General features: G+C 41.1%; 4 protein-coding genes across 4 annotated transcripts in view; all 4 read left to right on the top strand.

The window, feature by feature from the left end:
- Nucleotides 1–1,188: 1,188 nt before the first annotated feature.
- hoxc10a (homeobox C10a) lies at nucleotides 1,189–4,077 on the top strand. The gene is made up of 2 exons (XM_085442847.1): nucleotides 1,189–1,969; nucleotides 3,741–4,077. Exons 1-2 carry the CDS (start codon nucleotides 1,255–1,257, stop codon nucleotides 4,016–4,018), a joined length of 993 nt encoding a protein of 330 aa, XP_085298973.1. The 5' UTR covers nucleotides 1,189–1,254; the 3' UTR covers nucleotides 4,019–4,077.
- Nucleotides 4,078–4,120: 43 nt separating this feature from the next.
- LOC146683951 (homeobox protein Hox-C4a) overlaps nucleotides 4,121–22,419 on the top strand; it is a 43,749-nt gene continuing 25,450 nt past the window's right edge. Inside the window, exon 1 of the mRNA XM_085442850.1 lies at nucleotides 4,121–5,107. The gene's annotated coding sequence lies outside the window, so the exon portion shown is untranslated. The remainder of the gene's footprint in view (nucleotides 5,108–22,419) is intronic.
- On the top strand, nucleotides 11,795–14,358 carry hoxc9a (homeobox C9a). The gene is made up of 2 exons (XM_085442854.1): nucleotides 11,795–12,469; nucleotides 13,520–14,358. Exons 1-2 carry the CDS (start codon nucleotides 11,926–11,928, stop codon nucleotides 13,762–13,764), a joined length of 789 nt encoding a protein of 262 aa, XP_085298980.1. The 5' UTR covers nucleotides 11,795–11,925; the 3' UTR covers nucleotides 13,765–14,358.
- Nucleotides 17,742–21,436, top strand: hoxc8a (homeobox C8a). Its single transcript, XM_085444296.1, has 2 exons — nucleotides 17,742–18,500; nucleotides 19,852–21,436. The coding sequence occupies exons 1-2, from the start codon at nucleotides 18,065–18,067 to the stop codon at nucleotides 20,166–20,168; spliced, it is 753 nt and encodes a 250-aa protein (XP_085300422.1). The 5' UTR covers nucleotides 17,742–18,064; the 3' UTR covers nucleotides 20,169–21,436.

The raw sequence follows: 22,419 nt of genomic DNA, 5'->3' as shown, positions 1-22,419 counted from the left end.
ATAAAAACAAAGCAAAACAACAAACTATTTTAAAAAAACAGTTAAAGTACTAATAATAACACAACCAAACATGTGCAAAGGAATTGAAACATTTATAGAAATACTATATGTGCTCAAGTAAGCAAATACCTATTTATTAGGCTATATATACGTAAAAGACACTTAATATAATTCTGTACACCACAACATAAATATCCTTGTAGGCCATCCATTTGCAATTTCCCCGTACAGTTGAACACATTATAAGGCGACACCCCGTTAAACAACCAAGTGCTGCTTCGTTGGTTATTTCAGTCTACTTGAAGTTGACCAATTGCTTTAAAAAGATGTGGCACTATTATTATGATTAGTCTAATGAATTCTGGTGCATTTCAGCTGGAGCACAATGGTAATACAAAACAAATCCAAATTAATAATCAGAGAATACAAATTATGGTGGTAATGCTACACAATCAGTCAAAAAGCCTTTTCCCAAAAGATGACAGTTTTATATTAAGCAGATCAAAAGGAAAAAAAGCAAAAAGAAAAAGATTACTGGCCAATTACTTTTTGGGCTGCTCCACACATTCATCTGTACTATTTCTTTAAATTTCCCACCGTAAAAAAATGTCCTCATTCCTGCTGAGGCTTTGTTTAAGAAAACAACACATCTTCTTTCCCGCTTACAGCTTTTCTCGCTAAACCTGTGACAACAACAAAGCGGTTGGAGTTTTAAAAAGAAGAAAACAAAAAGAAAATACACAAATTGTACCATTTGGATCAAATCCAGGCGGCTTCGTCTCCACAGCATAAGCTCCGAGGCGAACAGAAACTCGAGGCATGGCTGAGTTAATTTGCTTTGAAGCATCTAAAAGTTTGTGCTGAACTAGAAATAAAACATCCAAAAGCCACGTAGTAAGAGCCTTTAAAATCACTGCAGCAAGAGCTGCCGTCCTTTGTTCTTCCTGGTATGGGCCTGCTGGTCTGACCCCCAGATGGTCACTAGGTGGCGCTCTTGCTCTACCAAAAAACCCTTACTCTTCCCAACTTGACCGCGCTGACGTCACGTCAGTCTGGAGCATCAAGGCCACTTCCACGCAGCCATTGGTCTGAAACTCACATGACATGTCTCCGAGCATCCATAATTATGTTACTGATATTTTTGCACCCCCCTCCAAAAGATGTCAGCATCCTACTGTCATTTTTCTCCCGGAGAATCCCGTAGTTTAGACCAGTGGAACACACCAAACGATTACTGTGTTACCAAATGCAAAAATGTCATGTCCGAATAACATAGCTCCCGGTAACTTCCTCATGGATTCCTTAATGGGAGGATCATCTTCCTTCAGGGGTGACAGTTATTCCAGCAACCCCGGAATGTACATCCACTCAGCTGCAGAGTACGGATATTCAGTGATGAGAAACAGTGGGAAGGTTGGACTGTCTTCACTCTCGAAAGGAGACGAGATTCTTACTCCGGGCGGTGTGTCGCTCAGCGGCTTCCAGGATGAGGCCTACCTGTCAACACAACTGGCCACATGGACCCCAGGCTCCAAAACCTCCAGGGACGAGCAACCTGTTGCCCAGTGTTTACAACCCTGCTCGTTTCCAATGGGTAGCGTCAAAGAGGAGGCGTTTTGTTGCCTCTACCAGGATGACAGCAATAAGGGGAAACAGACAACAGAGTCAGCCACTTACATCCGGCTTGGGGACAATAGCTGCCGGCCTCAGCAAACTGCCTCCTCTTCCAGCGGATGTTTCAAGGTGTACAGCGGAGAGAGGCCGCCACAGGATGGTCGGCAGTTCCCCTCCAGTTTCTCTCTGACCCACTTGGCGACATCTGTTGAACCATCAGCAGAATCGACAATAAGTCGCAGCAAAGCGAAGGAGACAGCGAGAGAGCTTTCCAAAACAGAGGAGAGTCAGAGCAGGAAGGAAGAGAAGGCCAAGAGTGACAGCTGCACAGATATCTCGGACGGGGAATTAAAAGGTAGAAGGCTAATTTACGCCCACCCCCACCCCACCTCACCCCCCACCCCCAACTTTAACTCAGACACGTGCATATGTGTCAGTACAATGCTCACGCGCACACGCAGGCGGGTTGTTGACGGTGTTACTAAAAGGATCGCACAGATGCAATAATTAATAACTTTAATGTAGCTTTGTGTTTGATATCAGTCATATGGTCTGCATGGGGATTTGATAGCCTGGCCTAGGAGGGGGTACGGTGCTCGTGGCATTTAACACAGTTCCATTAATGTGACAACGTGAGATGGGCAGTTATCATTAGAATAAACAGCCCCCCCCCCTCCGCCGCCGCTCTCTCTTTCATACAAGCTCTGGTTATTTATTGACAGAAGTAACAGCACCATTTCATACCTCAAAATTCCGGCATTGAGGCAGTATTAAATTGTACGGGTTGTCTCCAAAGTTTTAAACTTTTCGACCCAAATTATTGAGGATATAATAATAATAATAATAATAATAATAATAATAATAATAATAATAATAATAATAATAATAATAATAATAATAGACAGAATGTAAGCTCATGAAAGGCCACTAATTGTACGGTGTACGTAAAACAATTAAAAGAACACGTTGGACAATACTTTTGCTTTTTCAGGAAAGAAAGCTGACACGTTATATTTGACAAAATATGCAGAGGTAAATTAATTCTGTAAGAACACAATCTGTTGATCGTTTTTTGTATTTCTAGTTATTATTATTATCATTATTATTAGTAGTAGTATTAGTAGTTATAGTAATAGCAGCAGCATTAGTATTAGTAGTATTAGTCGTAATGGCACTGGTATAACACCCGTAATGAATCTTAAAGTTATTACATATTTTTCATTAGCTTATTTAAAGTGAATTTCACCTTGTTATTTATAGATGAAGATCAACACTATGCTTTTATTTTTAATTTAATTGGACAATGCTGTAGGGTCTGTGTTTGTGTATATTTGGATTTGGGAGGGGGAGAGTGTGTGTGTGTGTGTGTGTGTGTTTGTCTGTGTGTTTGCGCGTGTTCGTGAGAATTAAATTACGGAATTAAATGTTTTGGTAATGATTAAATGTTGGGCACACAGAGACTGTTCACATTAGGGTAATTATTAAAATAATCTGCCTGTGTTTATACGTGTGTGGCGTTGGGGGAGGGGGGGGGGTTATTCCCTAGAGTCTGCGAGCTAATCAAGAAATTAAGTGAGTGTGCAGCGCAGCAGTGTGATTTTTTCCGCTGCTGGTACTTCGATGCGTTGTTTCTTTGTCCTTACCCCCCCCCCCCCCCCCCCCCCCTAAATCTGGTATCATGCTGCAGAGACCGCCTCTTGTTTTAAGATGAAGCTAAAAAAAAATAAAAAATATATCTGGCTCCGGTGTGCAAAGGTAATAAAGTTTTATGGGAGTCTGAGGTCCAACATAGACAAAGGAAGTGTCTGCACACCCTCGTTTGATTCCATCTAATTATAGTTGTACATCTTACAGAAGCAATTTGCAAGCAGTAGGAGTTGTTAGAAAAGGTGCGATGCTCGATGTAGTTCATTTGTTCGAGTAAGAGCGGAGGTGAAGCACCCAGGTGAAGCTGTTCTCTTAAACTACTAATTTGGATTTCTTTGAACGGTATTGAATGTGCATTTAGAAGATGTGGGCGTGTACCTAGCATCTACTGTACTGATCAACGCCTTGAAGATCTCCGCGCAAAATGTCGGGATTTGGCCGCCTGTTTTCTCACTGTCTTATTTCTCTCGCTCCGCTAGATGATTTGTCCGCGGAAAAGACAACGGGAAGCTGGTTAAAAGCCAAAAGTGGAAGGAAGAAGCGCTGTCCCTACACAAAGCATCAGACGCTGGAGCTGGAAAAGGAGTTCTTGTTCAACATGTATCTGTCTCGGGAGCGCCGCCTGGAGATCAGCCGGAGTATCAACCTGACCGACAGACAGGTCAAGATCTGGTTCCAAAACAGACGCATGAAGCTCAAGAAGCTAAACAGGGAGAGCCGAGAAAGGGAACAGAGCGCAGTCTACAACTACTCCTGAGCAGATATTTAACACACACACACACACACACACACACACACACACACACACACACACACACACACACACACACACACACACACACACATCATACATCACATCCATTACATCCAAATCACGCACACAGACAGCCCAGGCAAAGATATCAACAGATATGCATGTGTCTATAAATGATACACCCAGCAATTATTTAGTGATCTTTCTCCTTATGTGCACACTAAGCACACGTGCACACATCGTGCCTTCCTATATGAACGATCTAAACGCTGCAACTTGCAGACCAGACCTGAGCTTTCCAGGTAAACAGTTGTAGCGGACAGTAAGGTGCTATTAGCTTGTCATTTTAATTGTAATATAACATGAACCAAAGGAAAAGAGGAGGCGACATTCACGCAGTCTATAAATAACTAGTGGCATGTAAGCGGTTTCATTTTGCTGAGCTTCAATGAATGAAATGCCACTTGTGCTGCTGCTTCTTCCTTGGTGTGTAATGTGCATGCACGCGATGATATTAAACTATGTCATGGCGAACGATTCCAAAACAATAAAAAAGAAAGAAAGGAGGGCGAATTAGATAAAAAGCTATTTCCAACTTTGTCCTTCCCCTAGCATAGCAATGAAAATGAGAGGGAGGGAGAGACACTGCGGATGAGAGAAGGAGATCATGGCAGTTTTAATAGAAGTGAGAGACCATAACGTTGATTTAAATATTATCCAGGTGACCACAGTAAGTCAAGGTCATAAAATTCTAATGTCAGGTTCGCCCTGGAAAGCGTTGGGGGTGGATTTTATGATCTGCAAATATAATGTGCTGCAGCAGTAAAGATGCGTTTAAAGGTGTGTGTGGAGGAGGGCTAATCCACACAGCAGAGACTGCAGTGTGCAGGACCCAGCCGAGAGGCGCTGGGCTGGCAGGAGCAGGCGCCTCCACCCCGGGGATAGTGGAGCTTCATGGGCGCAGGAGATAAGGAGGATGGTGGATAAAAGGACAGCGACCGCGACGGCTCCAGTGACAATAATAACAAGCGTCACGGCAAACACGTGGATAACAAAGCGCATCTGGAAGGCGTCTACCGAAGGCAAGTGAAGGTAGGACCCGGTTTTACGTAATATTTTTATTTCCTGTTTCGGGAAGTGTGGCGCATCTGTCAGAGAACTTTGCCTGACAGCTCATTTGGCACGCACGGTGCACGCCTGCTCGCGTCCGTAGTTTGAATGAAGTTGTTTCAGCGTGCTGCTGATTGCTACTCAGTTTCTTTCTCGAATCACGATGCTGGTTGCTGATTGTTTTCTTTGTTTGTTTGTTTTTTGGATTAGCTCTGGAGATTTGCTGGACTGGATTTTTAGGCTATGTTTACTTAACGAATGGACTAAATTTACGCTGCGCTGACACAATAATATTTATGAATTTAGAAGAGTAGCAAAATTAGATGGATGCGGTTTTTGAGACGATACAATTAAAAGTCATGGCACATCTAATGTGTCTACAGGCAGCGTAAAAAGCAGCATGATTGCAGACCACAGTGTGTATCATACTCGCCTTTTCCCTTAGTGCTGGATAGTGTTAATCCCCACTTGGCTTTTCATGCATTGTCCTTTCCATGGATATTTTTTGTAAACCCCTTTGCGCGAAGCTGAAGCGTGGTTTAGGTAGTTTCATGTTGTTGGGGTTGGCTTCCTGGCTCGGCAACAAGAAACTGCCTTGATTACGTCAGTTCGTCTTCATCAAGGGCACAATTTCCGCCGAATTACCCCCTATAGTCACACAGGTCCCCGCAAATGGCATTGTAAATGAACTGAGTTGCAATACCTTGGACAGAGACGTTTTCTTTCTTTGCTGTTATTTTTGTGGTGGGCTGTAAAACCTCCCAGAGGCTCTCAGAAGGAGAATAGGTTGTAAACAACATGGGGTAAAGTTTTAGACTGCGTAGTGGTGCATCTGTCATCACTGGCTGTCCGTTTAGGTTTCGTTGTTTCAGCTGTTTTATGATGAGATAGAAAGAGACATGGATACATAGGTGGCTGGATATGTCGCGGACTTAACTAATTAAATGTGTAACAGGACATTTATGCTAATGACACTTCTATGACTTCATCTGAGCTCTCTCTTCTGCTAATGCACAACTTCTTTTAAGTGTTTAAAACCAAAAGGCCGTTCAGTTCCAACTTCCAATTTGCTGGGAGGTTTTGCAGCGATAGGCTCCCTAACGTCAACACAAAAAGCTACTTTGTCATTTCCAGCAATAGCTACTGATGACTGTTTACTAGAAAACATTAGAATACACACAAACAACAATCGCTCCGTTAGCAACATTTTGCATTGAAGATTCAAAATGTTACATTTTTAGTACAAATTCCTACAAAAATCTTTGTGTGTTTGGGTCTTTTATGTCTTTCAGTTGTGTTTCCTCTGGTTCTACTTAAATGTTTGAAACTTTATTTTGTCTTTCCACGGACCACTATGCGGAAGAATATCCTGGGTTTTACACGGTTTCATCTGTTATGTGTTGTGGCTAAGTTTCCAAAACATAATGGGCACACATTATATCTTTATTGGAGTCGACCCGCAACACTTTCAGTGTACATTTTTGGACTAATGGCACTTAAATTAATTAAATTATCAGAGTAACCATTCATTTCTAGCGTGAATTTAGAAATGAATGATATTTATGTTTGAATCTAAACTCACTGACGGTCACCGATAGTTGGCAAAACTTTATGTCTTGTAATAAACATTGTTTTATCATAGTTAAAATTAATGAAAAGGGGAGAAGGACAATAGAAAAGAAACTCTCAAAAATGACTAGATATCTGTCAGGAAAGGGGTTTTAGCTTACGTCAGCGGTCAATGAAACACAATAACTTATTGATGAAAGAGCTGCTTATTCTGCAAGCACTTTTTTTTTTTTGGAAAGGCAGTCCAGTGTTTATGCTAGTCACTATCTCCCCTTGTTTTCTCAGCCCCCTCCTTGTAGCGGTAGCACCAGTGGAAGAGACAGTCTGGAATCCAAAGTCACTTTCATTCAGCTCAGTGAATGAGTGTCTCTCTTGGAATGCACCACTGACAAAGACTTTACAGCGCCGAAAACAGCCCCGAGAGCTGCACAGATTCACCCTAAAACCATATACACATAAAGTAATTTATTCCACTTTGTAGTTGCGCACAGGAACTGAAGCCTTTACACAGCCGCTTCCTTTGGGACAGCTCAAGATGTCTCACTGCTGCTGGCATGATCAGACATGAACCAAATATGCTAACAGCTTTTCTTTCTTTCTTTGTTTCCCCCTTTACCTTTTTTCTACTGTCATTTTCCACATTCATTATGTTTATTTTATGATAGAGAGGAAAAAGTAGCACTTCGAAATTTATTTTATTTTTACCATTTTACCAAGAAGATTGATTAGGGTTTGAATTCAGAAGGGGTGTTATCCTTCTTTCTTTGGAATGGAAAATGTGAAGACTGCTCTATTGCCAATTTGTGCGGTGCAGGAATGACTCTTAAAATGCGCCTTTTTTGGATTTGTTGAATGACATTTAATAACTGAGAACGCTTTCCAGCCTCAGGATGGATTATAAAGGAAAGCCTCAATAAGAATAGAATTTTTCTGTAAATAAGTGACACTCGTGGCCTTAGAAAAAGGGGGGGGGGGGGGGGGGGGAGAGAGAGAGAAAGCGACTTACGCTGTTTTATATATTAACTGCGCGAAAAATTCAAACTGTCACAGGCCTGCTCACCAGCACTGTAATTGATCAGCTTCAGAACTGATCACTTTACGGGCTGTTTTGACACAAAATGCGTTTGAAATACATTTTTAAAGCTAATTTATTAGAATAAGAATGTCATTTATTGATTCTCTGAAACACTGGCGTGCAGCGGTTATCTTGGGATTTCCATCCAATACAGGAGGAGAAATTATTATTGTAGTTTTTGGCCTTTCAGTAGATCATAGTACAACTCTGTGGTCCTTAATATTCAGCGTTTGGGGCGTTATGAACACATTGTGTTAACGTTTCTTTGAATTATCTTTATGTGTAGTTTAAACAGATAACATAGCCTAGATGTCGTATTTGAACGTGACTAACTAATTTTGGAAAAGAGAAATGAGACGCGTTTATTTCGTATTTGTGTGTGTGTGTGTGTGCGCGCGCGCGCGCGTGAGTTAGAACTTGTGATGTCTTGTGATGTCTTGTCAATTTTGCAGTAGTTATCTTGCTCTTACCATTCATTTGACAGAATAATTACTTTCAGTATCTCTGCTCTAAACAGGAAAAATAATGCGCTTCCATTCTGGCACTGGCATGTCTAATAAAAGAAAGTCATGTTCCAACGCACACCTCGTATCCATGTTTATTATCTTCCCCGGACCGGTTTTGCTGATAAAAGCAGACTCAGATACAGAGTTCTGACTCACTTGACAATCAAGATGAGTCAGTTTATCTGAATAAGCATTGGGTGTGATATCAGCTTGAGTAGCCTTGCGGGTTTATAAAGATACACTTACAGAGAAATTCGCAATCCGCACACACGGCGATTTTCATGCAAGTGTACTAATGATCTTAGCTGAAGTTCCCCTTCTAATATTATCACGAGAAGCATGTTGCTGTATTCATCTACAATCATTTTTTACGGTGAAAGGTGGCTGCTGAATTAAAAACGCGGGCGCGAAGATTATTTTGACGGAGCAAACACTGATTACATGACTGTGAGTCCGTATTAATAAGAAGCATCAGTGCACTGCAAACACACGCTTTGGTTCATGCGGCACAAATAGGCTTTTTGAAAATTGCTACAACACCTGTATTTGTGTGTATTTTTGTCCATGGGAAATGTGTGTAAGTGATACATGTCAGAATCTGACGTACATATGTTGGCGGAGTTATAGTTAGTCTATTGTCATCATTGATTCAAGAAGCCGTTTTTTGGATAAATTATTTTGCATGTCAGAAGGACAAACGACTGTAGTAAAATGAAAACGTAGACTCCCTGTAATAGACAGTGTCATATATTGCATAGATTACAAATCGTTATTAGACCAATATGAGATTTTTTGAAACCTCAGATATAAAACCAACTGTGCCACAGACGACTACAAATCCCATAAACAAGCCAAACAGACGGTTCTGTATTTTTCTCCAGTTAAACTTTTAGCCGTATACTTTTGATTTGTCAAGTTTCACTCTTGATTTGTTGATTTTAGAGTGCACGTGTTCAACAAAAACAGTCACTTCTGCTACACGAGGTTGTGTTTCTCTATAAAATGTTATGGAACTAAAGTAGGACAGTGTTTGGTCATGCAACAAAAGGGGATTTTCTGCGACAGTATATTATCAGCTGGTTCAGCTGCAAGTGTAGTTGTGCCCTGGAAGAATAGAGATTAAGGACAGACATTCATCAAAAGAAAAAAGAAACGACGAACAACAAATGGTTTATATAAAAAATACTTTTTTATTTATTGCAAAATAAGACGGATACAAGAGTGAAATGGATGATGGAAGATAATTGAACAGAAGTTACTTCTCATTAATGACACATACACACACGCACACACGGAAACAAAAGCACACTTCAAAACAATAAAAATGATATTAGTGCATTGTTGCAGACATCGATACAGGATATATTCGAGTACTATTTCATTATACTGGGAATATCTGAAATCAGCAGACTGCAAATGTTAAACCTCCAGAAAAACAAATGAATAAAAGAACTGATTAGCACATTTGGTAAATTTCTTTGTCTCGATTAACCTGCGGGTGAACAATAACTAGGCTCAGAGCTGCGCATTCATCAGCACACACCAGGACACCGTTTGGAGTTATCCGGGTTAAGGTCCGCCGTCTGGTCTTTTAAATTTCATGGTTGAATCTGAACTCAGCAGCGAGCACAAACGTAGGACTTCCTACTGCGTATATGATTTGATGCACGTTGTTTTACACCACGAAGCCAAAATGTTGAATATCATGTCGGTTAATCAACAAATGTAAAACTGTATTTTGACTCTAGCTGATCTAGGATAATTACCGACATCGTTTATTCCTTAGCCTGGCGCTGACAAAGGCCAAAGGCTCGTTTTTAAACGCCAACGCTACAGATGTTGCAAATTGGGATAATTATCATTTTATTACAATCATTCTTTTCGCTCTTTTTTCTTTCTTTCTTTGTTGTTAAACTCTTGTTTCGTATATTTCAGTGCATGAAACTGTATTTTAGCCCAGTTTGAGATAATGTTTGCCACAGTGAAGTGTGACTTGTTCTTCCACACCACATATTTTCTCGTTTGCACATAACTGTCAGCTTTGCACGTCCCAAAATGGATTTCTTGTCTTAAAGGTTGCAATCAGTTAACCTTTTTTTTGCCAGTTCAATTCCTTTTATAAACAACTAGTCCACAGCAGAGACGATATTATCTGAAACATTAAACCTGCAGTTGCACATAAAAGAATAAATACTGCATAAAACAGATTAAATAGTCCAAATACAACATATGGGCAAAATATAACAGTGTGGGTACACACACACACACACACACACACACACACACACACACACACACACACACACACACACACACACACACACACACACACACACTGGAACGTGTGCAGCTTTTAGGAATTAATAATTCAACATCTATACTATCTACCTCATCCACCCTCCGCAAATGCATTATATTTTCTTCTGTATGACGCCGGTGGCTACTTTAGTTGCTCCTGTATCACCGTATAGTTGATCCTCTTCTATTTGCTGTGTCTCTGCATCTCTATTTAAGAATCAATTCTTGTTTCACTGCCTGCTAACTGACAAGCTACCCATGTGCATTGCAGGGCAAAAACAGCAGACTCATGCCACTGGATACAACAGTAACATTACCCCTGTCATTAAAGCTTTCACAGTTAGCCTTTTAATGAACCATTTTACCTCTTCTGCTTCCAAAGTCCGCTCTGCTGTCTTCGGCCCTTCTTGTTTCATATGAATTGTTTCAGATACTCATAGTGGTGGTGGTGGTGCCGGTTTAATGTTGAGCGAGGAACTCGGATGCAGTCTTATTAACGACACATTTATGAACAATCAAATGGTCCTCGTTAAAATTTATTGATGGGCATAAAAACATGAACGGTCACTAGCCGAATATAGCGCGCCGTAGTGGGCTGCTTGTCAAGAATCTGAATCCCCACCTCTCCTATCTCTGCAGATCCCATTTAGGAAATGTTTGCTGTATCCTCGTTAAAACAGTGCAAACTTTATTAGTGGCGTATGCTACATCCTCGTATTTTTGATTCAGTCTCTCCAGTATCCAATCCAGCTATATCTAGCCACCGTGGAGGCTTTTCTCCTAAGAAATAAACCTCATGCCGCAGGAAACTCTAACACCTCCGCTTTATCAAACGTGCTTTAAAGCGTGGTTTGATAAAGATATAAGAGTAAACGATTCGGTAAACACTTTGCTGTAATACTATCCCTTGCAACAGCATGGCGCTACGGTAGATTTTGCCAGACAAAGATTGATTACACCATCAAATAGTGCCTTGCTCTTAGACGTAATGTGCGCAGGTCTGTTGTGCGACTAGAGGTAGATCCACTACTAGAACTACAAATGCGTATTTTCTTCATGAAAGAACATAGTTTTTGGAATTGCCTCTGTGCCTCCGAGAAAAAATAGTAAAAGATTATATTCTTTAATCCGATTTATGTGTACTGGTATCCCAAGATAAGTGGCGCATTGATCCACTGTACAATTTTTGTGGGGGTAAATATAATCACGTGTTGGTGAGGCAGCCAATAGCAGCCCGGGAAGCGTTGAGAAATAATTACCTGCCTTGATTGTTCTATGGCTAGATAAAAAAAAGTACACATACACTCCATATAATAATCGGATGCATGTAAAAGAGTCGGTGAAGCTTCGACATGTCGACCACGGGTCCCATAAGTAATTATTATGTGGACTCCTTGATCAACCATGAAAACGACGATGTCCTTACTGCAACTCGTTTTTCGGCGCCCGGTTCGCACCCAGCCGGTCCTCGTCCGACGTCGCTAGTACCGGAGTGTGCTGACTATCCTTCCTGCAGCTTCGCACCCAAGCCACCCGTCTTCTCCACCTCCTGGGCCCCTGTACACTCCCAGTCATCAGTGGTTTACCATCCATACAGTCACCAACCTCACTTAGGCACAGACTCGAGATATGTGCGGTCATGGCTGGAGCCGATATCAGGCGCCGTGCCTTTCCATGGCTATCCGGGGAACAACAGGCACTACGGGTTGAAGCCCGATGCATTTCAAGAACACAGAGCCGGCGAGTGTCTCGGCTCCAGCGGACGGACCTACACGGATTATCTGTACTGCTCATCCACTGACACGCGAGACAAGACGCAGCAGAATCTCCCCTCTCCTGAGTCGGAGCTCATGGCTTCAGGAAAACATAAAGATGAGAAACCGGAGCTAGATCCGAGTAAGTTCATGCGCCTATACGATCTTTTTACAACCCGGTGGGTGTTTTTTTTTTTTGGGATAGCTTTAAATATGCTTTTGCTCAGAGCCATTTGAACGTCCTGCTTAAAAGTAAAATTATAAACTGCTGCATTCTTCCTTTCAGCTCAGCTCTGAATCGCTCCTTGCTATAGGGAGCAAGCTTTAGGAACTATAAAAGACAAATGCTTCTGGGCTAATATTGGGGCAATAAAACCAGACGGGGTTGTTAACATGGACTCAAACCTACAGGAAGACGTTGAATTTGGGAGGATGTTGCATAAGCTTAAAACACATGCAAGGTGTTCTAAAGGTGGCCTAAACTCACTTAAGAATCCATATTCGTCATATGGTGCATTGTTACGACTTTATGTTGACCCCGTGCTATTAAAGATGGCACAGCAAACCTTGTAAGCCGAATTTAAGTCCTGTATTGTTAGATGGGCCCTTTCCGTGTGGAAAAGCCACATTCTGGCTCTGTTTGACCCCCAGATGGAATAAAAGGAAATAAAAACGGTTCTCACATAGTGAAGAGATGCATGCATATGACTATCTGCTCTCTTCTCTGGGTCCAAAACAAATTCACATGACTCTTTTTTTCAGACAACTTGAGGAATGTAGGGACATACTCGAGGACTTTCACCACGGACCTGTAAAGGCTTGAACCACGGGCCATTTTATGGGCCAATAAAGTGAATAAGCGCATTGAGTATTTTACGACGGTGTTACTCACAAGTTAAGGGGACAAGGAAGCAAATCAGTGGAGGCTTGGAAAGTGTAAGACTGAGAATCTTTCCTTAAAATGTTAACTGGCAGTTTAGCTTTAACGACGTACACCCAAACTTGTGTGTGCCTTGGCACTGTTTTCAGTTTGTTGCACTTTCTGATGAGTCCACAGATTTCCTATAAATCCAGGGGCTCATTCAATTTATTTTTTTTAAAGGCCGAACAGTTAATGCTGATGTCATCTGTTTCACAATTTAGCTTTATATTGTTATTCTGTCTTTATCATTGCTGTTGTTTGTATTTGCAGATAACCCTGTGGCAAATTGGATACACGCCCGCTCCACAAGGAAGAAGCGATGTCCTTACACAAAGTACCAGACTCTCGAACTGGAAAAGGAGTTTCTGTTCAATATGTACCTTACAAGAGACCGCCGATACGAGGTCGCCAGAGTGCTGAATCTGACTGAGAGGCAGGTCAAAATCTGGTTTCAGAACCGGAGAATGAAGATGAAGAAGATGAACAAAGAAAAGACCGACAGCAAAGACCAATAATGTGGACTACAGTGACACAACAACCAACAATAACCACTAGTCTAATGGACAGCACAGATGCACCAAAACACACGACAAGCGCCCCTCTCCTCCTTATATTTATCACCTTTGTTGGATTTTTTTGTATTAACCTTAACTTCCAGACTGTTTGATGCCGAATATTATTTTTTAGTGTACATTTATGTGTCGAGCGTTTAAGTAGGAAAAAAAGAAAGAAAAAAGAAAACGGAAAACCTCTAAGGAGAGAATTACACTTTGCTTTCACTTCGAGATATGTGGTTTTGTAAAAGAAATTAAAGAAGCGCAGTTTGGATACGCTTAAACTGTCCGGAGAAAGAGAATACTTGAATTCCTTTGAATTTCACAAAAACCATAATTTATGCTGTGAATGTTTTCTTTCATGTTTATTTTCTTTGTACGCTGTTGTGCAGGTGTAGTATTTTGTACAGCAACATCTGCGGTCGACATGTCTGTCTTGTATTTTTGTGATAGTTGTAGCTGTATTTGTGCACATTTTCTTTCTCCTTTTTTTGACTGTAGCCTACGAGTTTAATTATAGAGTGTAGATATAGACCTCTGCAAATATAACCATAATCCCAAGCTCTTGTTTTCTGTGTTTATTGTGGCTTTGCAGACTGTATTTGCGATCGGATTTAGCAGACTACACGGCTGTACAGGGGAATCCAAAGCAGTATTACCCCGTACTAGAAAATAAGTAAATGGATACAAAAATTTCTGAAATTCAAAACAACAGGAAAACGGACCCAACCAAAACTACAAACGCAAAAGACGGTTGATTTATTAATAAAAGTTCCTTCACATTTTTTAGTACGCACTGTTTTGGCCGCTGAGTGTGCCCCCATTACATTAAAGGCCTAAATGAGCTCTGCTATTACAAATAATGGCGAAATAGAAAGTTTGGCGTAGCCTATTTAAAGCTTTACTGGGACAGCATTGTTTTAATTTTGCTTGGCATCGCTTTGCACTTGTGTCTTAATTACAGCTTCTTAGTCGCAAACATTCACATTCATACCGTTTTATACGTTATCCATTTTAGGAGAGTAAGTAGACCTGAAAAAAACTCTCAACGCAGAATTGATTATGTTTTATATCAATAACAAAATACATAGTAATTTTTTTTTATATAAATTTCTCCCAAAAGCACGTCTCTTTAAGGTTTTAAAATGTACCAAAACATTTTAAATGCTGGCTTAAAATAGGCGATCCTTTTTAAATTGTTCATATAATATTCTTATAGGGACAGAGATGAATGCACGAGGTTTTTACCATATTTATTTCTTTATTAGGTCAATGCCCTATATGAGTTGAAAGTAGCCCATCAACCACATTTGTGCAGTTTCCGAAAGAGTACTAAAAAAGCCATTAACCACCAATTAAACACAATTTCTAACTAAATGTTAATTGCATTGCCAGGCTCATTGGCGATCAGAAAATCTGAGACCAGATTTGAAAAGTTTCGTTTTAAGCGAGAGACAGTTTCCCATGTCTCGCATTTGTTTCCTGGGATAGACCTAAATTGCCTTTTTGTGGTGGCAAACAATACGGGCAGGATGCTGTAATTTCAAAGCCCAATCCAGTGCATTTCCGCTCTGCTTGGACAAAAATGCCAGTTTTACAGCCCCTGTTGGAGCTCGGCTGTTTGTCTCAAATGCAGACCAACAAAGCAAACTCGACTAACTGGCTAGACGTCTGGGCTAAATTACTTTATGGTTTTAATGGACGCTGGTGGTGGACTCGTTCAAAGGAGAAGCATGCGCACTGTTCTGGGGACTTTTGCCTGACTGGGCCAGCCGCAAAACCCCCTGCACTTCATCATATGAGTCGTCTATTAGTCTACAATTAGATGGGAAAAGTCAATAACCATTGTGCATAAATGTGAGTGCTGCAGAGCGCTATTATCTCTTGTATAAAAGTGATCAGCTGCCACGACAGGAAACGACAGCACAGCAACTATTTCAAGTCTACAGACAAGCAAGACGAAGACAGAAGGCGCGTGTTTTATAGATTCCACGGTAATTAACTGCTTTAACTTTATTTAAAGAAAAATACAGGGTGCACACATCCTCTATACATTCAACCCTTTCTGGCCACATAGCAGTTGTCGCTGATTGGTGGAGTTATTCAGGTTTAATGACACATTTCGACACTAGATGACGCTGTATGTCCACGTTTTGAGGAGTGTGTCTGCGTTGAAGAGCTTTTTTACAGCTCTGTGGTTTGGCTGAAGAGTGAAGAGTAACCTATCGATGACAAAATGACAGATATGGCCACCAACCACATTTTGTGTAATAGGCCACAGAACAGCAATCCGGAATGCAGCCAGCTGGTTGTTGTGCTGGCCAAACAATCTGTGCAAATATAGTAATCTTTTTTTCACTTCAGAAAAAAAGATTATGCTTTTGTTATTCACTCGTTTTTTTTGTAGCTTCTTTCATTGTCTGTGGATTCATGAGTTAATACGGCTGTTTTGTGGGTGGTAGTTGTGTGCTCAATTCTAAAAACGCAAAATCATATCTGCAATATACATGCAGTACATGTTCATAGCCTTTTACAAAAACTTAATTAAGCATAATACATAATAATGCATAATCTGTGTGTTTTTTATATTTGCTGCCTCTGCTTTTCAAGCTGTAAATTCAAACCAGACTGAGACACTTTATTTAAAAAAGTATTTAAAAAATCCACAATTAATAAAGAGCCGAAAATCACATTCAGCCAGAGACTCCTTTATTAGCAGTTTTTAAACAGTTGCATCTGTAACATAAAATCAGTGCAATAAATGAATGGCAACAAAGCAACACATCGATAACAAAAGCAGCAAAAGCATAAACCGCTGCATCAATAATAATAATAACAATAATAATAACAATAATAATGATAATAATAATAATGATAATAATAATATGTCCAGTAAAGAAAGGGCTACCTGTACCATTTTAGTCCTCAGTCCGTGTCGGTTGTAACGTCTGTACCAACAATTCAAATTCTCCAACAAGTGATTAGCAATCTGCATATTTATAGAGTGTGAAAGGTCTATAAATTCGTCCAGTGCGCCTTTCATATTTTACGATGATGTGTAGAAACCGTCAGTAACCCCACAAAAACCCACACAGGCATAGAGACCACGCGAGTACTGAGCTGGGAATCGTGCGAGTTGATTGCACCTAAACATTCAATGTTAAATTTTATGAACTCCCCCGTGTGAGATTTACTGCCCATCCTCGTCGGTTTTACGGGGTCAGTAAATGGCACCTATAGCATTCATAGGTCGTGTTTATATTTGCGTGCATCGGTGCTTTGGAGCGCCTGGCGGAAATCTGTCGCCTTGGCCTCTACACGGTTTTGCATCGAGGAATGTTTTGTCTTCAATTCGGTGTTTTGCTCGGGGGACTGAATAGCTCCGAATCTGTGTTGTTTTTATTTTTAATACCGTTTTAATGCTGTTGATAAACTCCCAAATATCATCCCGACCCAATGGAGCCCAAGAAAGGCCAACTGTTTTCTGGGAACTTGTATATAACCTTCAGGGCTAGATAGAAAAAAAATAAAAAATAAAAATACCTCATCACAGCAGCTTAATCCGCTTAGAAAGAGGGGAAATCCTCCCTGCTCATAACCCCCATACAAAGAAGCAAAACTATAAATTCAGACTACACAGGAAATGTATCATGCTTCATCGTCTTTATATCGTAACCATTTCACAACTGAATTGTTCAGCTTGTTAGAAAGGTTTTTTTGTGTGATAAACTTAACATTGATCATATTTACAGCCTCTTAGATTGTTGGTTATGATTAGTGAAGCCTTTCTCAAGGTGGATATACGCAGGGCCCACGTCTGACCGGTCATGGAAAGATGAAGGGGTGGGGGGGGTGGGGGGGTGAGGTTGGAGGAGGGTGAGGGAGCCTGTGGTGGGGGTGGTTGGGTGGGAATCTAAAAAAAGGAAAAAGAAAGAAAAGAGCAGCGCCTGTGACTGTGCCGGTCGAGCGAGCCAGCTGTAACCTTAGCTAACACACATCCAAAGCACATGCCATGAGCCGGGTTTGAGACTGCAAAACCTGGAAAAAAAACCCACTCACGACTGCGAGGAGAAATCCGATGAGAGGAACGGCTCAGAGAGAGTGAGCTGCCGTAGATTGTCCAAAGGGGCAGCGTTTCTCCTAGTTCCGGTTTGTCTGCTTGTGTGCGCTGTGCGAGTTGGGACCCTAAACAAAAGGCTGCCATCATCCTAAAGGAGATATTCTGCTGCGAGAGAGCCCGTCTGCTTGATGCTAACTAAACATGAGCTCCTATTTTGTTAACCCTCTTTTTTCTAAATACAAAGGCAGCGAGTCACTGGAGCCAACTTACTACGACTGCAGGTTTCCACAAAGCGTTGCCCGCAGCCACACGCTAGTTTACGGACCCGGAGCAGCCGCACCGGGCTTTCAGCACCCATCCCATCATGTGCAGGACTTTTTTCACCACGGGACCACGGGGATCTCCAACCCCGGATACCAGCAAAACCCCTGCGCTTTGGCTTGCCACGGAGACGCAACGAAATTTTATGGATATGAAGCCCTTCCAAGGCAAACGCTTTATGGTACCCAACAAGACGCAAGCCTAGCGCAATACCCAGACTGTAAATCGTCGAGCAGCTCTAACCCCGGAGAAGGACAAGGCCACTTAAATCAAAACTCCTCTCCCAGTCTTATGTTTCCTTGGATGAGACCCCACGGTCAGAATCATACAAATTTTTCCTATTCTTTCAGTGTTGCCGTGTAGTGCGCGCGTGTCACTGTGTATCCGCCTGTCTGTGCGTGTGTGTGTGTATGTGTGTGTGATTGTGCATGTGTGCTAAATACATAGGGTGTACAAGAGTATGTCTCTAAACTATAAAACGAAATAAGTCAGAGAACATGATGGGGCACATAGAACCTGAAGTGCAGGCTGCTGTTACTCTGCAGCACATGCCCATACAGGGCTGAATGGTTGCTTTCCAAAGTGCCTTTAAACGCTGAATTGCTGATTACAGCCACATGACACGCTCTTTGAAGTCAATTATCGTTCACATAAGATATTTCACAAACTCTAATAGAGCTATGAGAATGGATGGATAAGTCGTAGTCTAAAATACGATAATACCATGCACACTAGCAGCATGCAGAGTGACAGGGGGGTTAGCTAAAACACAACATACCACGATTATCCAGAATCCGGGTTTTAGAGTTTTGGGGGTAATTTGACCCACAGGCCCACTGTAGGCTCAGACACATACAGCCATAATCATAAGGGCTTTGTAGATATTACCCCTTCCATTCATGGATCTCTCTGTCCAGGCTATAAGGCTACTTTAGCTCCACACAGGTGTGCGCTTCATTTTTCATTTCTGCTCAGAGACATGCATCCCAATATCGTCCCCAACTTTATCTCTGTCTTCTCATACTTTTACCTACCTAGTTATTGTCCTCCTGTATGAGTATGAATGAAAATGTCAGTCAAGTTTATATGGGCTCTGCTGCAAGAGGAAACAGTGTAGTTTCTGTAAACACCCCTCCCAATCTGACATGGAGGAGTATATAGATTTTGTTCGTAGAGTTTTAACATCATTAAATTGATGGGGGATGTAGAGCAATTTTACCTTCGTGTACAGATTAAAAATTGAACTTCAAAGTAATAATACTATATCCTACTCCACTAACTCTTGGGGGATGTGGTTGTAAAGTTGCATCAGACCTGCAGAATGAACTGTAAATGAAGCAGACATGTGTGTAAATTATTATTACTTTGAAGACATTTATTTGCAGATCCCAAGCAAACTACGGACTCTATTGTGGGTGGTCTGTGTGTACACTGATATATGTTCCTGCTAATGGAAAATCTAACTTACCCAGCTTAACACTGCAAGAAGACATCTACTCGCTCTTTCTTTTCATTGAGTGTGATCTGGCATGTGTGAGAGCTGAAATGGGTTAGTGATTGTGCAGAGGAAATGAGTAAATTCAGAAAGAATTATCAGCCATCTGAATGTCTTTATGGGGAGATCGTGGTGAGCCCTGTTAACCTCTGGCTTTATTTCATATTTCAAGCCCCAGGAAGACGGAATGGGAGGCAAACCTACAGTCGCTACCAAACTCTTGAACTGGAGAAGGAGTTTCTGTTCAACCCTTACCTGACCCGTAAGAGAAGGATCGAGGTGTCTCACGCCCTGAGCCTCACCGAGCGACAGGTGAAAATTTGGTTTCAGAACAGAAGGATGAAGTGGAAAAAAGAGAACAACAAAGACAAGTTTCCGGGTCAAAGAGGAGAGGCCGAAGCCGAGGCCGAAGAAGAGGGGAACGAGGACGGTGAAGGGGAAGAGGCAGAAGAGAAAGAAGCGGAAGAGAAAGAAGAGACCAAGGAGTGATTTTATGGTCCTTTTATGGTTATATGGGTGAAAAAGAGGAAAAAAGGAGAGGTCCCATAAACAGACGAAGAGTCACAAGGAGGCAGAGAGCGTCAACTTTATGACCACCCTTCTATTTTGTCAAGAGGGATCAGGAATCCCACCAATATTGCTGTCATAAATAGACAAAATTCTCCATTCTTTCGTTTATCCTAACATGATGCGCATTACCATTTGGATTTTTCTGTAGAAGCTACAAACGCTTGTAGCGTTTTTTTTTTCTCCATAGAACTCTGGCCATTGTTTTAAAAAAATAAGGGAGGGTAAATTAAAACGCATGTTGGATGGAAAATGGCTTAGCTATTTTTTACAAATTTGCTTTTAATAATAATTGTATCAAAAACGTAGCCAAATAAGATCAAAACATGACCAACGCCGACCTGTGTTGTAAATAGATTATAGCCTACATAAAAAAAAGACATCACTTCAAAGTAGCCTTTCTGAAATTGTAAAAAAAATGTAGGCCTATAACTTAGTAGTAAGTGTTAAAACATCATCGCAACAGTTGCATTGGCTAGCAGCCTCTGTATAAACCACAAGTTTTATTATTATAATTGTTACTGTTACTGTTTTACTCGTTTTCATGTGACAGCCATTAGCTCCTCAGACATCTTTCTCTAGGATTACCAGGGAAATGCAATCGTTTGGAATCCTTTGATGCTACCTAAACCTGGGGAAATTGCAATAGAGATTTCTGAATATAGAGATTTCATATGGTTTTAATTTTAAAGTGTTCTATATCGACCTTATATTATTAAGTTATGTATGTAGCATTTACCCAACAAACAGTATACACTTGTTGAAGACAATTTGCGAGTCTTGGGAAGACACTTAGCTCAAAGCCAAGTAAACACTTTTGAGATTGTACCACAGCACTACCTAAAAACTCAGAGCTTTGCCTTTGCAGAATTTACAGTTCCACATTTATGGCATCGCTCTGATTTGATCGCAAGCTATTTCCCCAACAACTAAAACTGCCTATAACGCACATGTACTGTGTATGATAACAACAGCTACAATTACAACGATTTTAAAGTAAGGGAATTTTTATTTTAATGTGCTGGTGACATAGCGTAGTTGTTTTGCACTGAATATAATCTTTATGTACGTCTTGTTATATATTGATGTTAACAATATGCTCGTTTTCTGGTGTTTCTCCTGTGAAAGACGGAATTGTGTGTCCCCGCCATTGTTGATGTAAAATCACGAATAAACAAGATGGCTCACTATCATTTCTGGTTTTATTAAGACTGTGCACTCTGTTGTTAGAACAAACATCATCACCACCCTTTCTCCGTGTACACAAAACAAATGCATGCAGACATAGGTGAAGTGAAAATATGCAGGGTAGTATTTTCTTTTTTACACACTGTAAAGAGTTCAATATGAACCCCTGTTTTCATGCACGGACAACAGTAAGTAGATAACGTGCAACAGAAAAGCCCCCTGAATAATTCAAAACTGATGATTTGATGATGCCTCGATTTTCAGCCTGTGCATCCAAAAAGTGCTTCGGCAGGAGGGAAGATAGTGCAGAAGCCTCCTAAATAAAGTTTTCCCAATTTAAACTTTCAGAACAGTTCGATTAAAAAAGCGCCAGACACGCGTTTGCGGATGTATCCCTTTACCTTTTAAGGAAAGACAGCGAATCCCATTCACAGCAGGCCTACTCTCCAAAGCCTGAGTCGTATTTGATTCATCCTCTTAATAAGAAACTTCCTCTCTTCGGGGAGGACACGAAGCTTTCCTTAATGAATCTCGGGATGACTGATTGCTGTTTGAGAGATGAGATGAGCAAACATTTGACGTGCTATGTTAATAATCAAACAAAGTAATGGCAGAGCTTGAGGGAGGCTTTATCTGTCAGAGGCCATACATTTGCAAGGTGTTGCGTGAATCTTGTGTCCAGACAATCCGCCGGAAAAGCACCAGAGCGCTGAAATCAAAGCGAACGGGGGAGGCCAAGTGCAGGTAACAGGTAACATCTCTCTTCGGCAGTCCAGCTGGTTTTCATGATGACGGGTTGTAACAGACAGAGGACGTGAACAGACAACGTGAAATCTGAGTAACACACTCAAGTAGGACTAAACTGCGATAAATATCAAACGGTACACCAATGTGGGTCTCTGAACGTGCTGTTAACGGGGTAAAATACCAGTACTTGCTCTATCATATTAGCCCTCAACAGAAATTTGAACCCTCTTTTTCAAAA

This window comes from Copadichromis virginalis, linkage group LG20 (genome assembly GCF_057382275.1).
Source record: "Copadichromis virginalis isolate Kocher_CV1m ecotype Utaka linkage group LG20, C_Virginalis_male_GT1.1, whole genome shotgun sequence".
Taxonomy (NCBI): domain Eukaryota; kingdom Metazoa; phylum Chordata; class Actinopteri; order Cichliformes; family Cichlidae; genus Copadichromis; species Copadichromis virginalis.
This window is presented reverse-complemented; position numbering and strand designations above follow the sequence as displayed.

Excerpts from the sequence above, each read along its gene's own strand:
- hoxc10a (XM_085442847.1), top strand. The coding sequence starts at position 1,255 with ATGTCATGTCCGAATAACATAGCTCCCGGTAACTTCCTCATGGATTCC. Across the intron at positions 1,970-3,740 it reads CTCGGACGGGGAATTAAAAG|ATGATTTGTCCGCGGAAAAG; the intron begins GTAGAAGGCTAA and ends TCGCTCCGCTAG.
- hoxc9a (XM_085442854.1), top strand. The coding sequence starts at position 11,926 with ATGTCGACCACGGGTCCCATAAGTAATTATTATGTGGACTCCTTGATC. Across the intron at positions 12,470-13,519 it reads GAAACCGGAGCTAGATCCGA|ATAACCCTGTGGCAAATTGG; the intron begins GTAAGTTCATGC and ends TTGTATTTGCAG.
- hoxc8a (XM_085444296.1), top strand. The coding sequence starts at position 18,065 with ATGAGCTCCTATTTTGTTAACCCTCTTTTTTCTAAATACAAAGGCAGC. Across the intron at positions 18,501-19,851 it reads TCCTTGGATGAGACCCCACG|CCCCAGGAAGACGGAATGGG; the intron begins GTCAGAATCATA and ends TCATATTTCAAG.